The sequence below is a fragment of the Rana temporaria genome, chromosome 11 (assembly GCF_905171775.1).
Source record: "Rana temporaria chromosome 11, aRanTem1.1, whole genome shotgun sequence".
Taxonomy (NCBI): Eukaryota; Metazoa; Chordata; class Amphibia; order Anura; family Ranidae; genus Rana; species Rana temporaria.
In genome coordinates, this window is record NC_053499.1 from 144329115 (window position 1) to 144356643 (window position 27529).

The following is a 27529-nucleotide window of genomic DNA, read 5'->3' on the forward strand; positions in this document are numbered from 1 at the left end:
GCGCTGAAAAAAATGCTCCAAAAACGCCCCTCTCCATTAAAATGAATTTAAAAGCGCTGTAAAAACGCCTTACCCTTTCACACCGAGGCACTGCAAAAATACCCTAAAACTTTAGGGTCTTAGCGGTGCTTTACCAACACATTGGGATTGCAGATGAGGCTTCGCTCGAATAACGCTTGAAAAACGCTCGAATAACGCTGTAATAACGCTCGAATAACGCTGTAATAACGCTCGAATAACGCTATAATAACGCTCGAAAAACGCTTGAATAATGCTTGAAAAACGCTCATATAACGCTTGAAAAACGCTCGAAAAAAGCCCCAGTGTGAAAGGGGCCTTAAAGAGAAGAGAGACGCCTCTAAGTGTAGCAATATGTTGCTAAATTGTTGTACCTTCATTAAATGTAACACTATTGCTACACTAAAGCCTCGTACACACGGTCGGACATCAAACAAACTTTCCCTTGGATTTTTGTCCGAGGGGGGTTGTCCGGTCACACCCATAGCATACACATGCTCAGACTTTTCTGCGAACTTTTATAAAACTTTCCCAACATCACTTGGTTTTTCTGCTCTTTACCGCCACCCTTTGGATAACTTCTGCTATTGTTGGTTGATTTTAACATTGGTTCTGAGCACGCGTATTTGCACTTTGTACAAACGTCCGATGGCTTGCTGTACACACGGTCGGACTAGGCACCATCGGACTTTTGTTGCCGAAAAGTTTGTCCGTTTGCAGACCAAACTTTTTGTCCGATGAAACCCGAAAAATTTGGTCCGATGGAGCGGACACACGATTGGACAAATTTAAAAACATGCAGATTTTGAAGTTTGTTGGCAAAAAGTCAGACCGTGTGTACGGGCCTTTAGAGGTGTTTCTCTTCTCTTTTATGACGTGACGCTACTTGTATATCAAGACATCGCTTGTATATCAAGTCTAAATGTATTCAAAAATGTAGCTTGTCTTGCAAAACGCTCTTAAACCAAGTTACTCTCAAACCAAGGTTTTACTGTACTTTGTTTAAATTCCTATTTAAATACGTTAATTTATGTATTTATTTGATTTATTTATCCCATGATAGGTTGGTCTTGATGGAAGTCATATATTCAGCTCGGTTATACATCTATTCGATCATGATTTTGGGTCCATTGTATTACATTATAATCATTGCTGGATGGACACTCCGCTCCAGATAAAGGTGTTGGGGGAAGATGGATTTTCCAGCATGTCCGACCGCCCTCTACCACTGCGATCATAGAAAAGGTCAATCGTGTGAAGAATGAAGCCAATGAATTCGTAGTTCTCTTCATGCGCCAAAGCTTCCAACTCTCCTACTTTGCTTGGCGGACTTCTGGCAGAAAAAGTACGCCGGAGTATCTGCTGATACTCCGGCGTACTTTCAAATTTGCTGCGTTGTATCGTTATTTGTAATTCACAAACAAAGATACAATGGCTTTTGGCTAAGATCCGACAGGCGTACGCCTTCGGATCTTAGGATACAATACTTCGTCGACCGCTGGGTGGAGTTTGCGTCGTTTTCCGCATCGGGTATGCAAATTAGCTGATTACGGCGATCCACGAAGGTACGCGCGTTCGTCGCATTCTCTTACGTCGTCGCTAGTCGGTTTTTCCCGTCGCAAACATAAGCCTGCTTTTTCATGGCTTACATTTAGACCAGCCATTTTAAAGAATGGCCGTCGTTCCCGCGTCGAATTTCAATTTTTTTTTTTGTGTGTAAGACGTCCGGGAAAACGAAAGTACGTTACGCACGTCGCCGTTCAAAAAACACGTTGGCGCGACATAATTTCGCGCAAAGCACGGCAGGAAATTTCCTAACGGAGCATGCGCAGAACGTTCGGCGCGGGAACGCGCCTAATTTAAATGGTACACGCCCCATTTGAATTAGGCGGGCTTGTGGCGGACGTCTTTACACTACGCCACCGCAAGTTTACAGGCAAGTGCTTTGTGAATCAAGCACTTACGCCGAAAACTTGCGGCGGCGTAACGTAAAGGGGATACGTTACGCCGCCGTAATTATTTGTGAATCTGGCCCTAAGAGATTTCTTTTGGTGGTATGTGATCACCTCTGCGGTTTTTATTTTTTGCTAAACGAATAGAAAAAAGACCAAAAATGTTGAAAAAAAAAAGTTTTTCTTTGTTTCTTTTATAACATTTTGTAAATAAGTATGTTTTCTCCTTCACTGATGGGCACTGATAAGGCGGCACCGATGAGGTAGCACCAATAAAATGGCACTGATAAGGTGGCACTAATGGGCACCGATAGGTGGCACTGATATGCAGCACTGATGGGCATTGATAGGCAGCACTGATGGGCACTCATAGGTGGCGCTGGTGGGCACTGATAGGCGACACTGATGGGCACTGAAAGGCTGCACAGATGGATACTTATGGGTGGCACTGATAGACGGCACTGATAGGCAGCACTGCTGGGCACTGATAGACACTGAAAGGCACTGACACTGAAAGGCGGCACTGATGGCTGGCACTGATAGGCATCACTGGTGGCACTGGCAGGCATTGTGAATGGGCACTGATTGGCAGCTGCCTGGGCACTGATTGGCATATCCCTGGTGGTCTAGGGTGGCATACCTGGTGGTCATGTGTGGTGACCATCCCTGGTGGTCCTGGGCAGGTTTCCGCTGGGGGGGGGGGGGGCTGCGCTGATAAACAATCAGCACAGCCCCACTCTGTCAGAAGAGCCACCGATCGGCTCTCCTCTACTTGTGTCTGTCAGACGCGAGTGAGGAAAAGCCAATAAACGGATCTTCCTGTTTACATCGTGATTTGACACGCTGACCGAGATCGGTGTAGCGGTGTGTCTGACATGCCGCACCACTGATGGGCGTGCGCCGTCGTTATCTTGCTGGACGTCATATGACACCCAGTCAGGTTAACTGAACTACCGCCTGGCTGTCATTCTGCTATAGGCCGGGGCAGGAAGTGGTTGAAGTGCTAAGTATACAAAAAAGTGACAAGTGCTATGTTTTCCGATTGATCACTGTAGTAAAAATGAAATCAAATACTACAATTTACATACACTATATTACCAAAAGTATTGGGACGCCTGCCTTTACACGCATGTAGCATTACCCCCGGGGGAGCTGCTGGTTGTTTTGGGTGGCACATTTACCTCATGGCTCCCCTGAATTCCTAGGGGTGAATGATGCGTATTGCATTTAGTAGAAGTAAAGGAATGTCCGCTAGAAGGGTGCTCTTTGCTGTGCTTTTTATTACCCAGCCGGGTAAAAACAATAAACTTGTGGTGAGGAAAGTAAAGTTGAAGAAGAAAGGAGAATAGCAGATTCAGGCGTAAGGATAGGAAACAGTCCTCCTCCCAAGCGTAACACTTCTCTGCGCCACTCCCGCCTGAGTGGGTTTAGTGTACAGGGGCGGAATGACAACTTTTGGGGTCCCCAGGTTTAAAGATGGCTGCCGTGCTTCAGCCATGCTTCAACCAACATTAACCACTTCCCGACCCCCGCATGTACATATACGTCCACAATATGGCACGTACAGGCACATGGGCGTATAGGTACGTCCTCGCCTATTAGCGGGTGGGGGGTCCGATCGGGACCCCCCCCGCTACATGCGGAGGTCGGGTCCGCTCGGGGAGCGATCCGGGACCACGGCGCGGCTATTTGTTTATAGCCGCTCCGTCGCGATCGCTCCCCGGAGCTGAAGAACGAGGAGAGCCGTGTGTAAACACGGCTTCCCCGTCCTTCACTATGGCGGCGCATCGATCGCGTCATTCCCTTTATAGGGAAGACACGATCGATGACGTCATTCCTACAGCCACACCCCCAAACAGTTGTAAACACATACTAGGTGCACCCTAACTCCTACAGCGCCACCTGTGGTTAACTCCCAAACTGCAACTGTCATTTTCACAATAAAGAATGCAATTTAAATGCATTTTTTGCTGTGAAAATGACAATGGTCCCAAAAATGTGTCAAAATTGTCCGAAGTGTCCGCCATAATGTCGCAGTCACGAAAAAAATTGCTGATCGCCGCCATTAGTAGTAAAAAAAAAATAAAAAATAAAAATGCAATAAAACTATCCCCTATTTTGTAAACACTATAAATTTTGCGCAAACCAATCGATAAACGCTTATTGCGATTTTTTTTTACTAAAAATAGGTAGAAGAATACGTATCGGCCTAAACTGAGGAAAAAAAATGTTTTTATATATGTTTTTGGGGGATATTTATTACAGCAAAAAGTAAAAAATATTGCTTTTTTTTTAAAATTGTCGCTCTATTTTTGTTTATAGCGCAAAAACTAAAAACCGCAGATGTGATCAAATACCACCAAAAGAAAGCTCTATTTGTGGGGAAAAAAGGACGCCAATTTTGTTTGGGAGCCACGTCGCACGACCGCGCAATTGTCTGTTAAAGCGACGCAGTCCCGAACTGTAAAAACACCTTGGGTCTTTAGGCTGCATATTGGTCCGGGGCTTAAGTGGTTAATGTAGCAGGCCATCGTGGAGGGACACCAACCTTGGCAACATGCAGAGTGACAGGAGACGTAAAGCTGGCAACCCAATGAAGGTATCTCTTATGGGCAGTGCCACTTTAACCGCTTAACGACCGGCTCACGTTAGAGATACGCCCATCTGCTTATGCGTGCACCATGCGCCGTGTTTTTAGAAATTAGTCAGGGACTTATTTTCTAGGTTTCTTGTGCGTTGGGTAGGTAGACCATTAAAATGAATGGGCCAGATTCACAAAAGAGATACGACGGCGTATCTACTGATACGCCGTCGTATCTCTGTTTCTAACTATGCGGCTGATTCATAGAATCAGTTACGCATAGCTAGTCCTAAAATCCGACAGGTGTAATGGACTTACACTGTCGGATCTTAGGATGCAGTACCGCGGCCGCCGCTGGGGGCATTTCTCGTCGTAATCCAGCGTCAGGTATGCAAATTAGCACTTACGGAGATCCACAAAGCTTTTTCCCTTCGTTAAGTCGCCGTAAGTGTTAGTTTGCCGTCGCAAACATAGGGTACCTTTACAAAAGTGTAAAGGTACTCTACCATGCAAAAGTATACCCGTCGTTCCCGCGTCGGTTTTAAATTTTTTTCAAATCTTTTATTTTTCTCGCCGCAACTCTTTTTTACCCGTTGCGATTCCCAAAACTCGGCGCAACGTAACTTCGCGCAAAGCACGTCGGGAAAATAGCGTCGGGAGCATGCGCAGTACGTCCGGCGCGGGAGCGCGCCTAATTTAAATGGGACTCGCCCCATTTGAATTGGCCCGCCTTGCGCTGGACTGATTTAGGACACACCGCCGCAAATTTCCAGGTAAGTGCTTTGTGGGTCGGGCACTAACTTGTGTAATTTGCGGCGGTGTAACTTAAATCAGAAAAGTTACGTTGCGCCCGCTGGTTGTGAATCTGGCCCAATGGGCTTCCCTATACACGACACATGGGAAAGCGTGAAAAACACTAAAAAAATTAACCATGGCTCGTATGGAATCTGTAAGGGGTAAACCAAGCCCTATGTTCAAGAAGATCAACCGATCAATAAATAAAATAAATAAAACGATTAACTATATAAATTAACAGATAAATAAACAGAAACTGAAACTAAGTATCATCTGGTTGGGTCATCGTCCTATGAAATGAATGGGGAAATTCCCACCATAGTGACGTCTCATCTCCCGGGATGACGCAACCGGGGAGTTTTTCACTTCCACCTCCCATAGAGAATTGATTCCACGTATCGATCCGGATCGATGGTTGTATGACGGATTCTACTCCACACAGACATCCCATAATCTGATCCGGATTTCATCGCTCTACAGAGACCACACATAGGAATTCCAATGGGAAAGACAATGAGATGCACAACAGCTGATACAATGTAAAACAGCAGAGCTAACGAAAGTGGAAGTTTCGAAGTTTCGCAATACAGGAACTGGGAGTTGTCACATTCCAAGATGAACAAAAAAAAGCTGAAGACGGGCTGAGAGACTCCACATCTACCTCCTTGCTGGACACTGAGTAAGTAATCCTTCTGTCCTGTTCACAGAGACATAGAAACATTTATTTTATGCCTTACCACAGAGCTTACACTCTAATCTTCCCCCACAGTCACACACTATTATTGTTATACATTTATATAGCTCTGATATATACCGCAGTGGTGTACAGAGACCACTCTCTGCACCAGAGGAGCTTACACTCTAACGTTCTCTCCACAGTCACTCTCTACTATTATAAATTGATATAGCTCTGACATATACTGCAGTGGTGTACAGAAAACACAGAGCCAGTCATCTCAGTCTCTGCATGAGAGGAGCTTACACTCTAATGTCCTCCCACAGTCACTCTCTACTACACACTATTATTATCAATTTATATATCTATGACATATACTGTAGTGCTGTACAGAAATCACGGAGCCAGTCATATCAGTCTCTGCATGAGAGGAGCTTACACTCTACTGTCCCCCTGCAATCAGAGGCGTATCTAGTGAAAATAGCGCCTATGGCAAGCACTGAAACCGCGCCCCTGTTAAAACATTTGAAACCCACCTTTCAGATAACCTTAACAAAAAAAAAAAAACAGCTAATAAAACTAGTGATATTTATCATCCCTTGTGATACCTTGGGTAGTGACATATACTCTTTATGGAGAAATCTGGGGTTTATTAGACCCCTGATCCCTCCTCTGCCCTCCAAGGCCAGGTAAATGCAGAACCCTATAAATTCATCACTTAAGGCCTCAGTTTTCACAGAGGAGAGAGAGAGAAACTGATGTTCCTCCTTCTTCTTTGTGTGCTGCCAATCTGACCAGATGTAATGGGCAACCAGGGGAGGGCTGTGGCTGAACGCAGCAGGGATAGCGCTGCCATTGTCCATTAGCAAAGGTGCTAAAAACGAGATCCTGCCTATGCTCGGGAGGAGGGAAGAAGAGACTCTCAGACCCTGGTAAGTGCCTTGCTGCCCAGCCACTCATCAGCGCCCTCTTCATATGGCACTTGCCATGGCTGCCATACCCTAGATACGCCACTGCCTGCAATCACACTCTATTTTTATATAGCTCTGACATATACCATAGTGCTGTACAGAGAACACTGAGCCAGTCACAGCAAATCTCTGCACCAGAAAAGCTTACACTCTAATGCCCCACACAGTTACACACCGTCATTATTATTATGATTATTATACCATAGCTGTCCCTGATGTCGAGGGACTGTCCCTGATTCGGAGCAATGTCCCTCTCATTTGTCCCTCATTTTGGTCTGATCTATATAGTTGTATATAAAATGCACTTTTTATCTATCAAAAAGTATTTCCCGGCGCTAAACTTGTCATCCAATTTCTAAATTGCTGCATTTGTAAATTTTAAAAGCCAATATAAAGAATTAGTAGTGGTAAAAAAGCCCTTGTGAATTTAAAGGGACACTTTAAACTTTTTTTAAATAACAAACATATTATTATTATTATTATACTTACCTCCGCTGTGCAGTTCGTTTTGCACTGAGTGACCCGGATCCCTGTCTTCTGGGGTCCCTCGGCGGCTATCTCGGCTCCTCCTCGCAAAAGCTTTCCACGTTCATGCGAGCTCCCTCGCATGGTGGAAAGCTATTGCGGGTGTGCTCCCGTGATACATAGCCGCCGACTGTATCACTCGGCCCCGCCCCCCGGCGCGCCGCGTCATCCGCTGTGATTGACAGCAGCGCCAGCCAATGGCTGCGCTGCTATCAATCTGCCCAGCCTAGCCAATCAACGGCCAGGCTGGGAACCGAACATGATGACAAGCACGCGCCCGGGACTTTCAAACGGCGAGGTAAGTAAAACGTGTGCTCGCGGGGGGGGGGGGGCCGATGCTGTCAGATTTTTTTTACCTTAATGCATAGGATGCATTAAGGTAAAAAAACGTTTACCTTTACAACCCCTTTAATTAACTTTTTTTTTTTTTTAAATCTCCTTTAAGGGGGTGTGGCAGGAGGCGTGTCCTATACCTATATACGTTTGCTAATAGGCGTCCCTCGTCCCCCGTCTCAAAATGTTGGGAGGTATTTTATACAGCTCTGACATATACTGTAGTGCTGTACAGAGAACACTGAGTCAGTCACATCGGTCTCTAAACCAGAGGAGCTTACACTCTAATGTGCTTCTTGCAATCACACACTATTATTATTATACAACTTTATAGCTCTGACATATACTGCATTGCTGTACAGAGAACACTGAGCCAGTCACATCAGTCTCTGCACCAGAGGAGCTTACACTCTAATGTCACACACTATTAAAGTGGTTGTAAACCCTTACAGACCACTTTAACCTACAGGTAAGCCTAGTTTAAAGCTTACCTGTAGGTGCAACAAATATCTCCTAAACCTACACGGTTTAGGAAATATTTGCAGAAAATACTGCACCGATGTCTACGGCGCATAGACAACGGCGCAGGCGCACTGAGCATGCCATTAGTGAAGGCGATCGTGACGTCATTGCGGCTCCGGACAATCACAGCGCCAGAGACGCGATACCGGGAAGTCACTTGGGTATCATGGTGGAGGAGAGGAACGAGAGCTGCTTCGAGGGCTTCGATCTCAGGTAAGTTATTCATAATGAGCTAGAATGCCATGCATACTAGCTCATTATGCCTTTCTCTTGCAGGTTTTTTTTTTTTTTTAAAGAAATGTTTTAGAGGGTTTACTTCCTCTTTAATTTAGGTAACTTTGATATACAGCATAGTGTTGTACAAAGAACTTCAAACAACATTGTGTATCTTGTGAAGCATGCTGGGAATATTTGCTTGTGCTGTAGACCCGTGACTTCTTTGTGGAACGTGATGTTTGAGAAAGAAATGAGTCATGAGGTGAACATGAATTCTCTGCAGTTTCAAGCAGCTTCTCCATTGGTAGTGGTCTGGTAGGCAGTGGCGGGACAAGGTCATCCAGCGCCCAGGGCAAAGATGCCAAACTGCGCCCCCTTTCCCTTAGGGTTAGGGTCTGGGTGCCCCCATCCCTGCAATAAATCATTGCGTCAGGGGCAGCTGTCCCTCCTGCCCACCCCTTGTCCCGGCCCTGCTGGTAGGTTCAGACTGGGAATGGACTTTGCCTGCTTCTATGAGCCAAGACCGTTTAATGGCGTGTAGGTTAACGCAGGGTTTGACAAATTTGCTTGGAATCTAGGAGCCGGCTAAAAAAGTTAGGAGCCAGAAAACGCACCCCGTCCCGACGAGCTTGCGCGCAGAAGCGAACACGTACGTGAGCAGCGAGCGCATATGTAAATGGTGTTCAAACCACACATGTGAGGTATTGCCGCGATTGGTAGAGCGAGAGCAATAATTCTAGCCCTAGACCTCCTCTTTAACTCAAAACATGCAACCTGTAGAGTTTTTTAAACGTCGCCTATGGAGATTTTAAAGGGTAAAAGTTTGACGCCATTACACGAGCGGACGCAATTTTGAAGCGTGACATGTTGGGTATCAATTTACTCGGCGTAACATTATCTTTCATAATATTAAAAAAAATGGGGATAACTTTACTGTTGTCTTATTTTTTAATTAAAAAAAGTGTAATTTTTTTCCCAAAAAAAGTGCGCTTGCAAGACCGCTGCGCAAATATGGCGTGACAGAAAGTATTGCAACGATCGCCATTTTATTCTCTAGGGTGTTGGGATAAAAAATATATATAATGTTTGGGGGTTCTAATTAGAGGGAAGAAGTGAAAATAGTGAAAAATTACATTAGAATTGCTGTTTAACTTGTAATGCTTAACTTGTAATACCAACGGCCACCACCAGATGGCGCCAGCTCACACATCTGGTGGTAATAACTTGTAATACCAACAGCTCACCACCAGATGACGCCAGTTCACAAAAAAAAAGAATATTATTTTTTTTTTTGCCCACCTTCCAAGCCAAGTCGCCAGGACCCTATTTCTAGTCGCCATGGCGACCTGGCGCCCGGGATTTGTCGAGCCCTGGGTTAATGTGAGACTTAAACGAAATGTAAAATCTAATTTAATTAAAGCTTTAGTTTCATCTCAGTGCTGCCGATCTCCTGCAGCCACTTCCTGTCTACATGCACTCCAGCGATGGCTGCATGGCATTAATTAAGGTGGGTTACCTTATGGAAGCCATAAGCCATGCCTTGCATCATGCATGTTAAAGTGGTCACTAGTTGTTCCCAAGACCTTGTACAGAGGAGCTGGGAGCTTCATGCTTGTAAATGATTGGATCAGACAACTCTTTGAGGTTGGCTTGGGTGTGCGTCAAGGGTGTCCTTTGAGTCCTCTGCTATACGCGTTCGCAATCGATCCCTTCATCCGGAGGTTGGAGAGTGGACCGTTGTGCGGAGTGCCTTTGGGAATTCCTGGTGAGCCTCCTCTGAGGGGCACGGCCTATGCTGATGACGTGTGTGTTTTTTATCTCTGAGGATAGAGGAGGTGGTCTACGTGATGAGGCAGTATGCTGAGGCATCAGGTTCAAACATCAATCAGGATAGATGTGAGGTTTTCTGGAGAAGAGAGAAAGGCGAAGGCTTTAGGCTGCTGGACGCCTTCCCAGAGCAACCGGGCAAATTAATGTTTTTGTCATCAAATTTGGTTCCGGTGATTACTGTCTTGCAAACCTGCGTAAGCAGGCTAAAAGATGCCCCTGGAAGAAGTACGTTTTTTACGAAACGGACGAAGGGCGAGCGGCACGCTGTCGTCACCCAAGAAGCTCCTGACGTTTCCCCAGTGGACGGGTGCCTGAGAGTTTTGTGTACCGGCCGGCACATTAGATTCAAGGCAAATTTTAAACTGCATAACTGTGCAATTTTAACTTTTTTTAAAAAATTCTACACATTTAATGCACTATGTGGAGCTGTCACTGTTTTTTGCATGGTGGGCATTGATACTGCTGGAAATTTCTGGAGAACGAGATCCTTCAGGACTGTACATCTGAAACCGCGAGATTGGGACCTATTATAGGCTGTTTCTGATCCCCTGTCATAAGGGATCGTGGGAATTCGGTAAGAGGCCAATTTATAAGTCTGGTGGAGGAGATATCACATTTTTTTGGACACGTTCAGAACAAATCCGTATTGTGGCACAGATGCACGGGTGTTTGATATACTACCTGCTATCTAATGGACTTTCTGTTGTCAACATTTTGGACTGTGTATTAATTTATTCAGAGCCAAAATTTATATTCAGTTGATTTAAGGTTCCTTTTGTTTTTGGTTTCGTCTATTGTATTTGTAAATCACCATCACTATGATTGTTGAGGGATTTTGAGGTAGCTGCATGCTGCACCTTAGTGACCATTATAGGTCGCTTCTGACATAGCAGCCAGCCTTTCACTCATATCACTATAGATCACCCACTTGCATACGTTTGTGTCTGGCAAGAAGGGTGGTTGAGGTAGCGCGATTTATATTTTTCTTAAAAGATGCCCATGCCAAAGTTGCCAGCTTGAAGGATTGAAAACTCTTACAGGGAAAAGGTTGACCTGATTAAAACTTACCTGATCGTGGTATTTTTATATGTCCGCTTTGTCTGTATTTTTCCAGTCTCTCTCTATGCGGAGATCTACAGCTGCGAAGTTCTACAGCTTCCAGCTGTTATGAGGGGAACAGACTGAACCTCGTTAAGAGGTCTGTAACCTACCTTCCCAGTTGGTTGGGTGGCCTAGGTAGAGTTAACCCGGTGATATTCTTTTCTCTGATGTTTTGAAACATAATTTTGGTAATTTGCCCGTATAGGAAGGGCCTGGGTGGGTTGGTATTTTTTCAGCCTTGGTTTAGGCCTTTTCTGTGGAGCAGATAGAACAGTGGGCGAGTGAAAAGCCTGAGGGTCTGACGCGGTGAGCTCCTGGCTTGGGCTGCTCCGTGCCTGAACATGCTTTGGCGGTGGCGAGTGACGGCGGAGGAAATGAAGTCTCTTTCTAGGAAGGCCCTGGGGAGGAGGGTTGTTGAATCTGCCTTTAGCAAGCCACTGTCCTTGAAGGATTGCCCAGGCCCTATTATGAGGGAGAGTCTGTGTTTGATTTAATATGGAGAGAATTCCTTCAGATTGTGGAGAGAATTGTTCCATGGCAGACTTTATGTGAAGGGCAGCCTGAAGTATCTCTCTGTGGAAAACCGTGGCTGTCCAAGAGTGGAGTGTGGTGGAGGAGACGAAGGACCATTTCTTGCTTCAGTGCCCCTTCAATATAAAAGTCTATAAGCCGTTGGGTGGGGCTCTGGGTTTTTCTTTTTCCACTTGTTATGCCAAGTGGGCATATGGGGCTTTTTTTCAGACTTGCCAGGATTTTGATTTTGAGACAGGTTTTTCTAGTTAGCTTAGTTTATTCCTGCTCTGGGTCAGGTTTTCACTTAGGGGGGTGAGGGCGGGTGTAGGGCCTTTTCAGTCAAGGTGGTGGTGCACAACATTCTGGGTGAGGTTGAGGAAATTCTGGGGTCAGGAGAGGGAAAGGTGGCGGTAGGAGGCCTGGACAAAGGCATGTCAGGTCCCGGAGATGCAGAGTCTGTGCTTGATTTAATATGGAGAGAATTCCTTCAGATTGTGGAGAGAATTGTTCCAAGGAATGTCAGGTCCCGGGTCCCGGAGATGCAGTCTGCCAGTCTCGGGGTATGCAGCTTTTCTTTCTGCCCTTTCATGTCCCCTAGATTTTTGGAAAATAGGCTGCATGGGATTAGGGCCAGATTCTCGTAGATATCCGGCGGCGTAACGTATCTCCTTTACGTTACTCCGCCGCAAGTTTAACGGGCAAGTGCCTGATTCCCAAACCACTTACCTGTAAACTTGCGGCGGCGTAGTGTAAAGTCCACCCACGCAAGCACTCCTAATTCAAATGATCCTGGTAGGGGGCGTGGATCATTTAAATTAGGCGCGCTCCCGCGCCGATCGTACTGCGCATGCTCCGTCGGGTAAATTACCCGACGTGCATTGCGCTAAATGACGTCGCACGGACGTCATTTGTTTTGACGGTAACGTAAATGGAGTCCAGCGCCATTCACAGACGACTTACGCAAACGACGTTAAATTTTCAAATTGCGACGCGGGAACAACGGCCATACTTAACATTGAGTACGCCACCTAGGGGGCATGTTTATCTTTACGCCGCGTATCGCTTACGGAAACAACGTAAAAACATTACGACGGGCAAGCGTACGTTCGTGAATCGGCGTGACTAGTCATTTGCATATTCTACGCTGACCGCAAAGGAAACGCCACCTAGCGGTCAGCGTAGATATTGCAGCCTAAGATACAACGGCGCTGGCCGTCGTATCTTAGGCATGTTTAAGTGTATCTCAGTTTGAGAATACACTTAAACATACGACGGCCTTAGATTCGGACTTACGTCGACGTATCTGCTGATACGCTGGCGTAATTCTTTGAGAATATGGCCCTCAGTGTTTAATTGTGATTCTATTTTTTGACATGTTGGTGTTTATATCTTTCACTTGGATGTTATAAGAGTTGGATATACAGCTGGATAAAACAAAAATGGTGTCTGTCTTCATTTCAGGCTAAAAAGCAACAACATTTATTTTTTTATTTGTGATTCTTTTCTATACCGTGGGTGTGTGTTTTATTTATTTATATATAATATATATTATTCCGTAAATATGTTTTTATTAAGTTGTATGTTTGGAAGCTTTTCAATAAACGTACACTCTAATGTCACACACTAGTATTATTATACATTGATATAGCTCTGACATATACCACAATGTTGTACAGAAAACATTGAACCTTGTGGTGTATCTTGGTTGAAGAAGTGAAGCATGCTGGGAATATATTCTTGCGCTGTAGAAACTTCATTGCAGAACATGATACTTGAGGAAGAAATGAGTCAGACGGTAAACATGCATTCTCAGCAGTTTCCTGGAGTCTCGGACGTGTGACTGAACATTCTGGTCTCTCCGGTTGGTGGTGGTCTGGTAGGTTTAGACTGGAAATGGACTTTTGCCTGCTTCTACGAGCCAAGACAATTTGGGGGTGTAGGGTAATCTGAGACTTAAACTAAATGTAAAACCTAATTAATTCAGTGCTGCTGATCTCCTGCAGCCTCGTTGCAGCCACTTCCTGCTCTCTACATGCACTCCGGTGATGGCTGCATGGCATTTCCTGATGGAAATAGTGGACCGTGCCTTGCATTGTTTGTGTGTGTGTGTGTGTGTTAAAAGGACAAAACGTTATCACCCCACGACAGGTCTGATCAAGAACCTTTATGGCAGGATCACAATGGAATATTTTAATGAAGCTGGAGGATCAGAAAGATTGAAAATGACTTTTGAAATGATTGTGTTAGAGTCATAGGCCCGGATTCAGGTAGCCTTTACGCCGGCGTATCTATTGATACGCCGCGTAAGTGCTACAAAGCGCCGGCGTATCTTCTTTCTGTATTCAGAAAGCAAGATACGCCAGAATTTTACTAAGATACGGCTGGCGTAAGGCTCTTACACCGCCGTATCTTAGGCTGCATATTTACGCTGGCCGCTAGGTGGCGCTTCCGTAGATTTCCGCGTCGAATATGCAAATTAGGCAGATACGCCGATTCAGAAACGTACGTCCGCCCGGCGCATTTTTTTACGTCGTTTACATTAGGCTTTTTCCGGTGTAAAGTTACCCCTGCTATATGAGGGGCATCCTATGTTAAGTATGGACTTCGTTCCCGCGTCGAATTTTGAAAACTTTATGTCGTTTGCGTAAGTCGTTCGCGAATAGGGCTGTACGTAAGTTACGTTCACGTCTAAAGTAATGACGATTTGCGGCATAATTTCGAGCATGCGCACTGGGATTCTTTCACGAACGGTTCATGCGCCGTTCGTAAAAAACGTAAAATACGCGGGGTCACATGAAATTTAGATAAAACACGCCCACATCATCCAGATTTGAATTAGGCAGACTTACGTCGGACCTCATACGTTACGCCGCCGTAACTAAGGGCGCAAGTTCTTTCTGAATAAGGAACTTGCGCCCTAATTTACGGCGGCGTAACGTATCTGAGATACGTTACGCCCCGCCGATAGAGACTCCAACGTATCTGAATCCGGGCCATAGGTGTGCACAGCCTATTGCATTTTGGGATATTCACCATACTCAGCCTATACTTTTTATGGACTAACGAGGTCTCTATGGATACATCATTGCAGCCGCCGGGCACACGCATCGTGTCCCAAGCGGCGCGTGTGCCCCCTAGCTGCCCGGGAAGCCCAAGACGTCATATGAGGGAGGGTTCCTGCCGACGTCATTTTACAATGACTCGGTAAGGAAGAGGTTAAGGATGATATTGTCCTATAAAAACACTAGACCCTCATCTTCAGTGTCTATATGGGTTACCAGTCTGTCTTGGGACAGTTGTCCTTTATTGACCAAGCCCTGACCCTTGCACCTTCCACACTCATCCATGCTTCCTTCTCTAACCCTCTTTGTCTTTGCAGGAGATGGAGGCGTTGGGTCACGTTTTCTCTGTTGCTCAGACCATCTATGGCCTGTGTGACCAGGCCAGCTCCAACAAGAAGCAATGCCGCCGCCTAGAGAGGAGGATCAAAATGTTGCTTCTGACTGCAAGGACTCTGGAGAAGCAGCCGGAAAAGTCAAAGGCTCTGCTGGCAGTGGTGGAGGAGCTGGCCACCACGCTAGAGAACGCCATGTGTTGGGTCATTAAATATTCCCACCGCGCCTGGTGGAAACAGGTACTCCAGGCCAACAGCATCAAGGAAGAATTTGACATAATCAACGACCGCCTGGGGGATGCTGCCGCCCAGATCTCCGTCCTGCTGGCTGCCGAACACCGATATAAATTTTCTCAGTTCTTCATGGAGAATACTAGGAAGAAGCAGAATGAAAAGGATATAGAGGAAGACCTGCAGGAGCTCCGCACTTACCTCAACAGTGAGTTTCTTTTTTTTGTTGCCCCCTACAGATCATGTAGACCAGTGGTCTCCAAACTGTGGCCCGGGGGCCGGATGCGGCCCTTTGCTTGCCTTTATCTGGCCCTTGGGGGAATTATTCCATCCACTGATATGATACACTATTCTGCCAGTTTACACCAACAATAGGGCACCATTTCTCCCATTGACACTGATACAAACGATGGGGCACTATTGCTTCCCTAATACTAAATGTGGCAATGTTTACTCTCACTGACAGCAAAATTTCCATTCCTGCTGGCCACAGTCCGGACCCCCTAAAGTTTGAAGGACAAAAAATGGCCCTTTGTTTAGAAAGTTTGGAGACCCCTGATGTAGACCATAGCCCAACCTATTGATATGTAGAATGACATATAGGCCCAGATTCCCAAAGGACTTACGACGGCGTAGCGCCACGTACGCCGTCGTAAGTCCGAATGAGAGCCGTCGTATCTATGCGGCTGATTCTTAGAATCAGTTACGCATAAATTCGGCTAAGATACGAGCGCCGTAAGTCTCTTGCACCGTCGTATCTTAGGGTGCATATTTACGCTGGCCGCTAGGTGACGCTTCCATAGATTTCCTCGTCTAATATGCTAATGAGCTAGATACGCCGATTCACGAACGTACGTGCACCCGGCTTAGCAAGATACGTTGATTACGTAAGACATACGCTGGCGTAAAGTTACCCCTCATAAAGCAGGGGTAAGTCATGTTAGGTATGGACGTCGGAAACGTCGGAACAGCATCGTGTTTTACGTCGTTTGCGTAAGTCGTCCATGAATGGGGCTGGACGTAAGTTACGTTCACGTCGACTAGGCATTGAGCGGGCGTTATTTAGTTTGAAAATTCGACGTGATACTGAGAATGCGCGCGCCTACATTTACGCCGCTGACTGTGAATCTGGCCCATAGAGTTGCCATTTATTTAATCATAAATGCTTTCTGAGCTGTATTAATGATCTAGCTAATGTATGTAGGGTTCTCTACAGATCTTTCATGTTCCAGACAAGTATTAGTAGGTCTGGATCGCAGTGGCGGTGCATCCATAAGGGCCCACGGGCGCCGACCCCTCTCTGCTGAAACCCCCTCTATCGCCATAGATAGATTCATGCAATGTATGAATCTATCTATGGGTATTTTTTGGAAGCACCTGATTAGAGCCATGGGCACAGTAGCGGCAATTGATGGGCACAGTGGCTGCAATTGAAGTTTTTTTAATTTTTTTTTCAGTTTGTGTGTGCCCCCCCCCAAAAAAAAAATTTGAGCGCCAGCTGCCACTGCTGGATCGTATTTTTATAAATCTTCTGAAAATGGCAGTAAAGGTCTGTCTGTTCAGAATATGTATCATGTTTTAACAGCATAGTGCCAAAGGCCACATGTTTAAAGAGGTTGTATAGGTAGAAGGTGTTTTTTGTTTTACCTTCATGCAAGATAAAAAGCCTTTTGCATACAGTTAGTCAGGCAGAAATTAAAAGAATGTGCAACCCAAATTAAAAGTTCAAATAGCAGGATGAAAAGAGGCCACAAAATTGACACGTTTCGGCCACACATGGCCTTATGACTAAGGCCATGTGTGGCTGAAATCCGCCAATACTCCTGTGCTCTGGATTCCCTTTTGTGTCTTGTGTGAATCTAAATAAAGTTGTGGATTTTATATTGACGCTATCCGGAATTGCCGGACCTCTTTTCTCTCCATATAAATACATATTTAAAGCCCAATCTCGATCAAGCGATGTGCATGAGAGCAGGGACTCTTGGCTCTCTCCCTCCTCATTGGCTCAGGTACAGCAGTGGGAGTCATTGGCTCCTGTTGCTGTCATTCACAGCCAGGGGGCAGGGCTCAGGAGCGAGCATACACGAGTGCTCCTGTAACATGCAGCTTGCTATGGGGGCACTTGGTGGGGGGAGGGGCCAGGAGCACCAGCGGAAGACCGAGAAGAGGAGGATTGGGGCTGCTCTATGCCAAACCATGGCACAGAGCAGGTAAGCAGGGGCGGACTGACCATTTGGGCTCTCGGGCAGTTTTCCTGTCGGGAAAACTGCAAGGGAGCATAAACACGGCTGGCATACCCAGCCAATAGCGGCTGGCAGTTTTCCTGCTGGGAAAACCGGTCATGTGTACGAGGCTACACTCCAGAAGAGTGGAGAATGTTATAGTGTTGGTGGCTGATCATTTCAGTGACGAGAACGGGAGCTCCATAGCATTCTCCATATGAGCTTACAGCTGTGATTTCACCCAATTGAAGATGTAAGAAAACGTTGTCTCTATTTCTGTTTGATGCAGGTCATGTGCCCCAGATAGAGGACAAGATGGACAACATGAAGGATGAAATGAGCAAACTGAATGCTAAAATGGCTGAAATAAATTTAGCATGTAAGTACTCAGAACACCAGCACCGTGGCACACAGGTAGGCGTATGGTCAGTAGTCCAGACATTTCTGATATAGCCAAGAAAATGGCACTCATATCTACAAAGAAAATTATTCCCTCCATCTTCAACTTTCACATGGGGCAGTATAGGCCTAATCCCCAACCTTTACATAGGCAGCCATACTATATCCTCTACCCAAAATTTGAGATGTGTATAAAAAAAAGAAAAGTGGATGTGGTTTAAAAAAGCACTAGTCGGTTTAAATAATTTTTAATTCTCCTTTTAAGGAGTGTGGCAGGGGGTTTGTTCTATGCCTCCATATTTTTGCTAATAGGCAGGGCTGTCTTTTTGAGAGGGCACACATGGGCACTGCCCAGGGGCCCCAGCTGCATGAAGGAAAGTGTAAAGCAACGTGACATTCTCCACTTTCTATCTCTAGGTGTCCGGCCGAAATGGGACATCAAAGAGATCCGGGCGACAGATCTGAAGCGAGGAGACCTATTGCTGGAGCGACCCACCCATTTCCTGTACGGTGGAGAGCTCCACCGCAGTCCTGTGGCCATCAAAGTATTCAAGGATCAAAATGTGCAGAGTGAAGAGTGAGTTCCTGGGGACACACAGACCGGTCTTTTTCTATTTCATGGGAGGCAGACCGGTCCTCTTCTATTTCATGGGAGGCAGACCGGTCCTCTTCTATTTCATGGGAGGCAGACCGGTCCCCTTCTATTTCATGGGAGGGAGACCGGTCCCCTTCTATTTCATGGGAGGCAGACCGGTTCTCTTCTATTTCATGGGAGGCAGACCGGTCCCCTTCTATTTCATGGGAGGCAGACCGGTCCCCTTCTATTTCATGGGAGGCAGACCGGTCCCCTTCTATTTCATGGGAGGCAGACCGGTCCCCTTCTATTTCATGGGAGGCAGACCGGTCCCCTTCTATTTCATGGGAGGCAGACCGGTCCCCTTCTATTTCATGGGAGGCAGACCGGTCCCCTTCTATTTCATGGGAGGCAGACCGGTCCCCTTCTATTTCATGGGAGGCAGACCGGTCCCCTTCTATTTCATGGGAGGCAGACCGGTCCCCTTCTATTTCATGGGAGGCAGACCGGTCCCCTTCTATTTCATGGGAGGCAGACCGGTCCCCTTCTATTTCATGGGAGGCAGACCGGTCCCCTTCTATTTCATGGGAGGCAGACCGGTCCCCTTCTATTTCATGGGAGGCAGACCGGTCCCCTTCTATTTCATGGGAGGCAGACCTGTCCCCTTCTATTTCATGGGAGGCAGACCGGTCCTCTTCTATTTCATGGGAGGCAGACCGGTCCTTTTCTTTTTCATGGGAGGCAGACCGGTCCTCTTCTATTTCATGGAAGGAAGGGTAGAAGATGACCATTTCTCTGTTTTACAGATTCATTCGGAGGACATTTCAGTCTGAGAGCCAAACAATGAAGAGATTTGAGTGTTTAAATATTTTACGACTCTACGGGATCTGTATAGATAATTCAGGTGAGGACGGTAACATAAATTCTGTCTCCATATCCCCGATTTCTGTTCTGTCTTCTTCATTCTCATACAGATTCTCTGCAGCTCTGTTCTGATATCCTATCTCTGCTTCAATTTTTTTTTCAGGTCTTTGTCCTGGTCTCCTATATCTGCTCCCATACTCCATCCTCTCTCCCCTTCTCTGCAGCTCTCTTGACCTGGTCTCCTGTCCATTCACCTTTCTCTAGCTCTATATCCTGGTCTCCTGTCTGTTCACACACACACCCCCTACTGCTTTCTCTATATCCTGGTCTCCTGTCTTTGTTCCATCCTCATCCTTTCTCATCCTTTGATTCAGGCCCAGAAACCTGCTACTCGTTGGTGATGGAGTTATGTGAGAAAGGGACACTACGGGAACTGTTACAGGCTGAACCGGACTTGCCTTGGGATCTAAGAGTTCTTATGGCTCTAGATGCAGCCAGAGCGCTGTACAGGTGAGACATCTCCATTTTATCTCATAATTCGAATCATTGAATTTCCTGACAAAGCTGTTTTAGCTTGGAGATGGTCAGAGGCTGCAGGAGACAAGTGACCGCATTTATTAGGTGTTAGAAATCAGTAATGTTGGAATTGTGAAATATTGACTCACAATTTAAGGAATGTGAACATAGCTTACCTTTTTATCATAACCCGCCATTACTTATTGAGGTCATTCTAATTACAGGTTGCATCAGACTGAAGCAAAAGCCATCCTCCATGGGAATCTGAGCAGCTCCAAGTTTTTGGTGGATGGAACGTATTGTGTTAAGGTACCAGATCATATATCCTCAACAACAGGATGGACTAATATCATAGACCAGTGATGGCGAACGTTGGCACCCCAGATGTTTTGGAACTACATTTCCCATGATGCTCATGCACTCTTCAGAGTAGCTGAGCATCATGGGAAATATAGTTCCAAAACATCTGGGGTGCCAAGGTTCGCCATCACTGTCATAGACCATTCAGCTGTACATAGCTACAAAATTGCTGGGTTCAATGATATAGTTGGGTTGGAGTCTTCTGAGATGGATTTTCATTGTCAGTTTTTTTCTGTAGTAGGGTCTCGGGGGGGGGGGGGGGGGGGCAGTGCTGTCTGTCCGCGTACACAAAGTGTATAATGTGTAGAGTAGACATACCTGTAGTACACTTGGCACGCAAGGCTTGCAGACAATGACTCAAGTCAGTGACTGCAAAGAGTGTGGGCGAGCTCCACCGTGACAGTGTGGGCAAGCTCCACCGTGACAGTGTGGGCGAGCTCCACCGTGACAGTGTGGGCGAGCTCCACCGTGACAGTGTGGGCGAGTTACACCGTGACAGTGTGGGCGAGCTCCACCGTGACAGTGTGGGCGAGCTCCACTGTGACGAGATGGACGATGAAACCTACTGCTACTTAAAGCAGGTGTTCCCAACCAGTGGCCCGTGGGCCACACGTGACCCACAGAGCCCTCTGATGTGGCCCACGACCTCCTGCTCTGGGATGGAATAAAATAGAATAGTTATTAAAGGTATGTTTTTATTACTAAAATCACAGTGTGTGTATATATGGTCATATCTGTTCTGCAGTGGTTATTGGTCTGCTTTCAAACTGATCCACAGGTACAGAGAAGTGCACCTGTGGGTTACCTGCACTAAGCCATAGACTTCTATGGTGCACTGAGAGTAGAGTGGGCTCTAGAGAGCTGAGTGGGCTGCCATCCACCCACTCCACTCATTGCGGCCTGCGAACGGTTACCAAGTTGCTTAAGTGTCCCTTGCTCTTCAAAAAGGTGGGCACCCCTGACTTAAAGTGACTCTACACAAGGCCCAAACTTCTACAATTTTCCCAATCATATAGGCCATGCCATTAATTCATTCATTGATGTCCCCAGCTGTCAGGATTTGAGCTCTCCAAGACAGAATCGTCCATCGGGAGACCCTCCAATGTGGTCATAAGAAAGAAGGCCAGAGAGCTGGAGTACATCGCCCCCGAGACATGGCAAGATATCAATGCATACGACAAACGCAGCGAGATTTACAGGTAAGGAGCTATAATGTTATATCCTCAGATGATCTGCTATAGGACCAGATTATTTATTTTATAGCAAGCCAACCTTTGTAACTTCTGCTTACATACGCTGCTGCCAGCACATATGCATTCACAATCCTGGCAGGCGCATAGTAAATTCCGCAAATGTTTGATTTCCTTTTTACACATAATCCATACACCACCATAGCATATTCTTTAGTAAATACGGCCAAATGTTTGACTGGAGTGAATATTGGAGTGGAGACCCCATCTTTTCCAATTTGCCAGGTACAAATCACACCAGCGAGTTACACCCAAAGATTTTTCCTTTTCTACCTAAAGAACATCTCTATAGAACTGTGACTCTACTCCCGTAGGAGATGCAAGAATGTTGCCCGGGACCCCCCAGATAGTTTGCCCCGCAGCCAGGCTGGAACAATCCTATATAGGAAAAACCTAGAACTCTGTGTGCTCACTGAATATAGACCCAGCATTCCTTCAAAGCCAGTCTCTCTGAGATAGGCTGGGGATGCATCAATATTCATGCTGCCATCTGTATAACTCCACACCTTACATCTGGAAACTTCTCAAGTTTCCTGGATACAGTGGGAGCTATAGGCAGAGTAAGCTGAGAAGACCTAACTATCAGAACACAGCCACACAGCCAAAAACTTACTAGCCTGCCGTCCAACATTTGTTGTCCGAAAACTGGAAAACAATTGTCTAAAGGAGTGTACTAACGGTAAGAATTTCAGACAACGGCCTGTCAAACGACAATCCCCATTGGATTTTCATACAGTGTGTACAAGACTTTAGTCGCATTGAAGTCTCATCAAAGTAATGCAGAAAACGTTTTAAAAATTGCTTTCGACTCGAGTCGATTGATTGTAAAGGCCACCATTGAAATAAATGTGTTTTCACTTGTCATGTGACTTTGTTTTGCATTGCAAGTTGCAGCAGTGTGAACAAGGATTTACTTATGCTTAGGACTTATGTGTGTTTATTTATTTTTTTGGATTTGGTAAATGACATATATAATACATTATTGCAGTTTTTGTTTCTTTTACCAAGCATGTTTTTTTTTGCTTTTACCACAATTCAGTAAATTTCCCTCTGATGAAATGTAGAAGTATTTATTGTGAAGACACTGGTACCTCTTCCTGACTCTTCTCCTGGTGACCGGTCACAAACAACGTCCTCAGATTGTGCAATTTTGTCTTTTGAGGAAGCCAAGCGGGGAACTGCCTGAATGCTACATAGTAACCCGCTCAGAGCAAGTGTTCTTCTTTCATGGAAACAGGAACTGCTTGCATGCTGCGTAGTAACCCACGTTCTCTGTCTGTCCTAACTCTCATGCCGCGTACACACGATCATTTTTCGGCATTAAAAAAACGTCATTTAAAATGATCGTGTGTGGGCTTCACATCATTTTTCGGGTTCTGAAAAACGACAAAAAAAATTTGCGAACATGCTGCATTTTTGGTCAAATAACTTTTTATTGAAAAGATAAGATTACATACAGCATACAGGAACATAAGACACAGCATGATGAGAGACAAGAAAATAAGGCACACATCTGCCTGTGTTACAGGTATTCAAGTAGTAAGTAATGCGGGCCATCTGCATGTTTCTAGGCAATAGCTGGCACGGAGCTGGTGTCGAAGATGCCATATCATATCAATACATGTAAGTGCGCTGCAAGACGTTTAAACATAGGGGGAGTCACAAGGGTACTCACAATAGGAGGAAGAAGGAAAGAGGGAACAGAAAAGAAATAAGATGAGGGGTAGAGAGGAAAGAAGAGGGAAGGGTCATCGAGTTGGCTCGTTTACCTGATCACGGCGGGTCCTCCCGAAGGCGCCAGGGCCCCCAGACCATGTCGTGGGCTTCTAGTCTGCCCTGTATCCTGGCAGTCATTCTTTCCATCAACTACATTTTTTAACGTTGTTTTAAACGATGTCATTATTCGGGTTGTAAAAAATTATCGTGTGTGGGCTAAAACGACGTTTTAAACCCGTGCATGCTCAGAAGCAAGTTATGAGACGGGAGCGCTCGTTCTGGTAAAACTAGCGTTCGTAATGGAGTAAGCACATTCATCACGCTGTAACAGACAGAAAAGCGTGAATCGTCTTTTACTAACACAAAATCAGCTAAAGCAGCCCCAAGGGTGGCAGCATCCGCATGGAACTTCCCCTTTAGAGTGCCGTCGTACGTGTTGTACGTCACCGCGCTTTGCTAGAGCATTTTTTTAAAACGATGGTGTGTGGGCAATGTTGTTTTAATGATGAAGTTGGAAAACGTTGTTTTTTTCTACATGCCGAAAACGTTGTTTTTTTCATGCCGAAAAATTATCGTGTGTACGCGGCATTACACCAATTGCATGGTAAATGGACTGTAGTGCATTTCTGCACTAAAAAATACATGGGTGTGAACAAAGGATAAATCTAATTCATAGGAGGCTTGGGATGTCCCAATTATGTGTATACTTGGGGTCAGGGGTCTGTACAATGGCCATGATATTCCTCATCAATGTCTTTTGAAATAATAATTGTCCTCTCTTCTTCCAGCCTGGGGGTGGTGATGTATGAAATCGCTACAGGAAAACCGCCCTTTCATGGTGAGTCTATGACCGGACTTTCCTGTATTAGTGTACAAAACTGAGCCGACCTAATACAGAACTATGCAAAGGTTTCGGGCAATTGTGAAAAAGTACTGCGCAGCTGGAATGCTATAAAAATAAATTCCATGAATAGTTTTTAATGATCAAGAGGCATTCTAGAAAATGCAGTATATTGGAGAGGGAAAAAAATCTATAAAAAAAAAAAAAGAAGAAGAATAAAAAAACTACTGACACCAAAGGTGGAACTATTAGGATCTCACTTGCAACTGGTCCCTGGCATTCCACCACCGGGCTCAGAGGGGGCTTTCATGGTTTCTTGGATGAGGACCCTGAAGGTTCTAGTTATGTCTCCGGGTGTTGTGTTCTTCCTAAAATAAACTCCTTGTTTAGTTGCTTCATGCCTCTGATTGTGAGAGTCATGCTTGTAATGGTCAGCCTTGCAATACCTCATGGGACTTGTAGTTTTGCAACAGCTGGAGGGCCACCAGTTTGAGACCCCTGCTGTAGAGGGTATCTGTGTATAAACTCCTCTCCTGTGAATGGATAGAAATCCTGTTATATATCTCATACACACATTACTTGTCATTCAAGAGAAGAGCCTTTCCTTTTAACACTTATTGTTTCATGTTCTCTTCAGGCCTGGAGGTGACAGCAGACAATCTGGGGGAGATGCAGGAGAAGTGGTGGGCCTCACTAGACAACGACTTTCCATCTTCATGTCCTGATAAGTTCAGTGATCTCATCAAACGCCTCTTACAGAGGAATCCCAAGGATCGCCCATCTGCTGGAGGTAACTAGACTTATAAATGTATTCGCTCGAAACCATGAGGATGGTGATTGCTAGAAACCGTGAGGATGAAACCAGTCTACCCATCATGATTGAAAACAAACCAAATTTGAAATGATTTATTGAAATTTTAGTCCCAAATGAATGGGTCCTGGGTCAATTGAGGGATTTGGGCAAATAAAGAACCAGCTTTTGTTCTTCTAGGAACTGGCTGGGGTCATGGCTTCACAGGCCCATGGATTTGGCCACACCTATGTGGGTCTCCCTCCAAATGAAGGAGTTCAAATGCATTCACTGAAAGGTTAGGCTATGGTAATATTAGGTTATACAAAGAAACTGTAGCCAATTTTGCTTTTCCTCCCTTGTGGTAACAGTTTGGGGAAGACCCTTTTTTTTGTTACAGCATAACTGTGCCCCTTGTGTACAAAGCCAGCTCCGTATAGACATGGTTTGACTGGTTTGGTGTTGAGGAACTCAAGTGGCCTTCACAGAGCCCTAACCTCAACCCTACTGAACACCTTTTAGGATTGTAAAGAAATCGGATCTAAGGTCCACAGACCAAAGAACCAAAGGGGGGGGGGGGTGTTAGGACTATTGCGGTACCGGTGAGTAGGTAAAATCAAATGTAAACAAATCTAAAAACAAAAATACATTTTATTGAGTACGACAATAAGACACAAAGATTTTTACAATTTAAAATAGTGACAAACCATACACAACACCAGTATAATGATCCCCAAGGGGAGAAAAATCACATTGGGTTTGAGGGTCATGACAATCATCTCTCTCAACTAGTTTCGCAGCCAGTGCCGCTTCAATAGGAGGATATCGAAAATTGGGTTGACAATCAGTTAATGATTATACAATTAACAAGAGCAACGATATGTGAATTGGGGAGCAAGGGCTCAGCTGCTTACCTAAAGGGCCCCACCAGTCGAAGACAAAGTGGGTCACCAAACGGGGTCTCCCGCGGTGACCAGGGGGGACATCCATGTGAATGGACCTACTTCCTAAATATATGAAGTGAATAATAATTGATATCTAGAACCCATACCTTAAGACTAGTTGGGGGTGCAAACACACGTGGTCACTGTGCGCAAGTGTTAAGAATAAGTGGAGGAATGGTGTGGGGGTGTGGGTAAAGGGATGGGAACAGAATTGGCAAAGGAAAGAAATTGAGAAAGGGGAGGGAAGAGCGTGAAAGGAAGGGAGAAAGAAAAGGGAGGAAAGAGGATTAGGAATGAAGGAGAAGGCAAGGGAGGGGTAGGAAGGGAGGGATAGTGGTGAGGGAAGGGAATGGGCATAAAAAAGAGGTGGCGGCAGAGGGGAAGGAAGGGGAAGCGGAGGGGGGGAGTGGATGGGAAGAAAAAGGGGGGAGGGGGAAGAGATGAATAATCAGTCTGGTCCTGTGACTCTCACACCTCCTCTAGTCAAACACTGTATTTTGCAAAACCAGTTTCAACACTCCATTCCTAGGGTTCTGCCTGGAGGGCCAGCGTATCCCTATATCTGGCTCATCAACCAGTAGAGGAATGATTGTGAACCCTCTCCCTATTAACATTTGCTTTCGGAAGGTCTTTCACTATAGATACATTCTCCCAGAAAACTAATGGGGGGTTTAGCTAGGACTTGTTCACGTGAGTTGTCTGTCTTTCTCTGATATACTGTATATGTTTTACCCGGGGATGTTGTTTGGCTGATCCCAAGTAATTTCTTCTGTCATTTCAGTAACTGTGGATCTTCTCATGGTTAATTTGAATCAGCAAAGGCCAGGAGGATGTCTTCAGGATGCCACGGCATAGAGTGTGCCAGCATGTGACTATTTCTAAACTTGGTGCCCCTATCATAAGCATTGTGTGCACTGGCTGGTCAATCAATGCTTCATCTTGATCAGACCGATATAACGGACGCTAATGTTTTTTTAGCTGGTTGATTGGTCAAGGAGGACCCATGGAGGATTGATATGGGAATTATTACCACTGCATGATATGGTGCAGTGCTTTCAGTATTTATTTCCGGAATCTGTGAAGAAAGGAAAATAATGTAGTTTTATAAACGGATTGCTGGTCACTTTTCACTGCAACAGAGCCATGTCTATTGTGACAGCCCTCCAAAGGATTATGTTCTACGAGGAGCCAATGATGAATGTGAATTGTACCCAACCATACTGTACCATGCTCACTGATTGTGTGTGTGTGTGTGTGTGTGTGTGTGTGTGTGTGTGTGTGTGTGTGTGTGTGTATATATATATATATATATATATATATATATATATATATATATACACACACACTACATGTTAGCTAGAAGTGCTTTCAACATTTTTAGAAAGTCCTGATTTT

At 45.4% G+C, this 27529-nt stretch overlaps 1 protein-coding gene across 2 annotated transcripts; it reads left to right on the forward strand.

The window, feature by feature from the left end:
• Positions 1-5743: 5743 nt before the first annotated feature.
• On the forward strand, positions 5744-27221 carry LOC120917805 (mixed lineage kinase domain-like protein). 2 transcript variants are annotated; one of them, XM_040329354.1, is made up of 11 exons: positions 5744-6025; positions 15413-15866; positions 18170-18259; positions 18697-18856; positions 19660-19757; positions 20092-20227; positions 20458-20542; positions 21644-21792; positions 24348-24397; positions 25038-25190; positions 26916-27221. In XM_040329354.1, exons 2-11 carry the CDS (start codon positions 15416-15418, stop codon positions 26987-26989), a joined length of 1446 nt encoding a protein of 481 aa, XP_040185288.1. In that variant the 5' UTR covers positions 5744-6025; positions 15413-15415; the 3' UTR covers positions 26990-27221. The 2 variants fall into 2 exon arrangements, with proteins under 2 accessions (XP_040185288.1, XP_040185289.1); XM_040329355.1 differs by lacking the exon at positions 5744-6025 and adding an exon at positions 13710-13909.
• Positions 27222-27529: the final 308 nt, after the last annotated feature.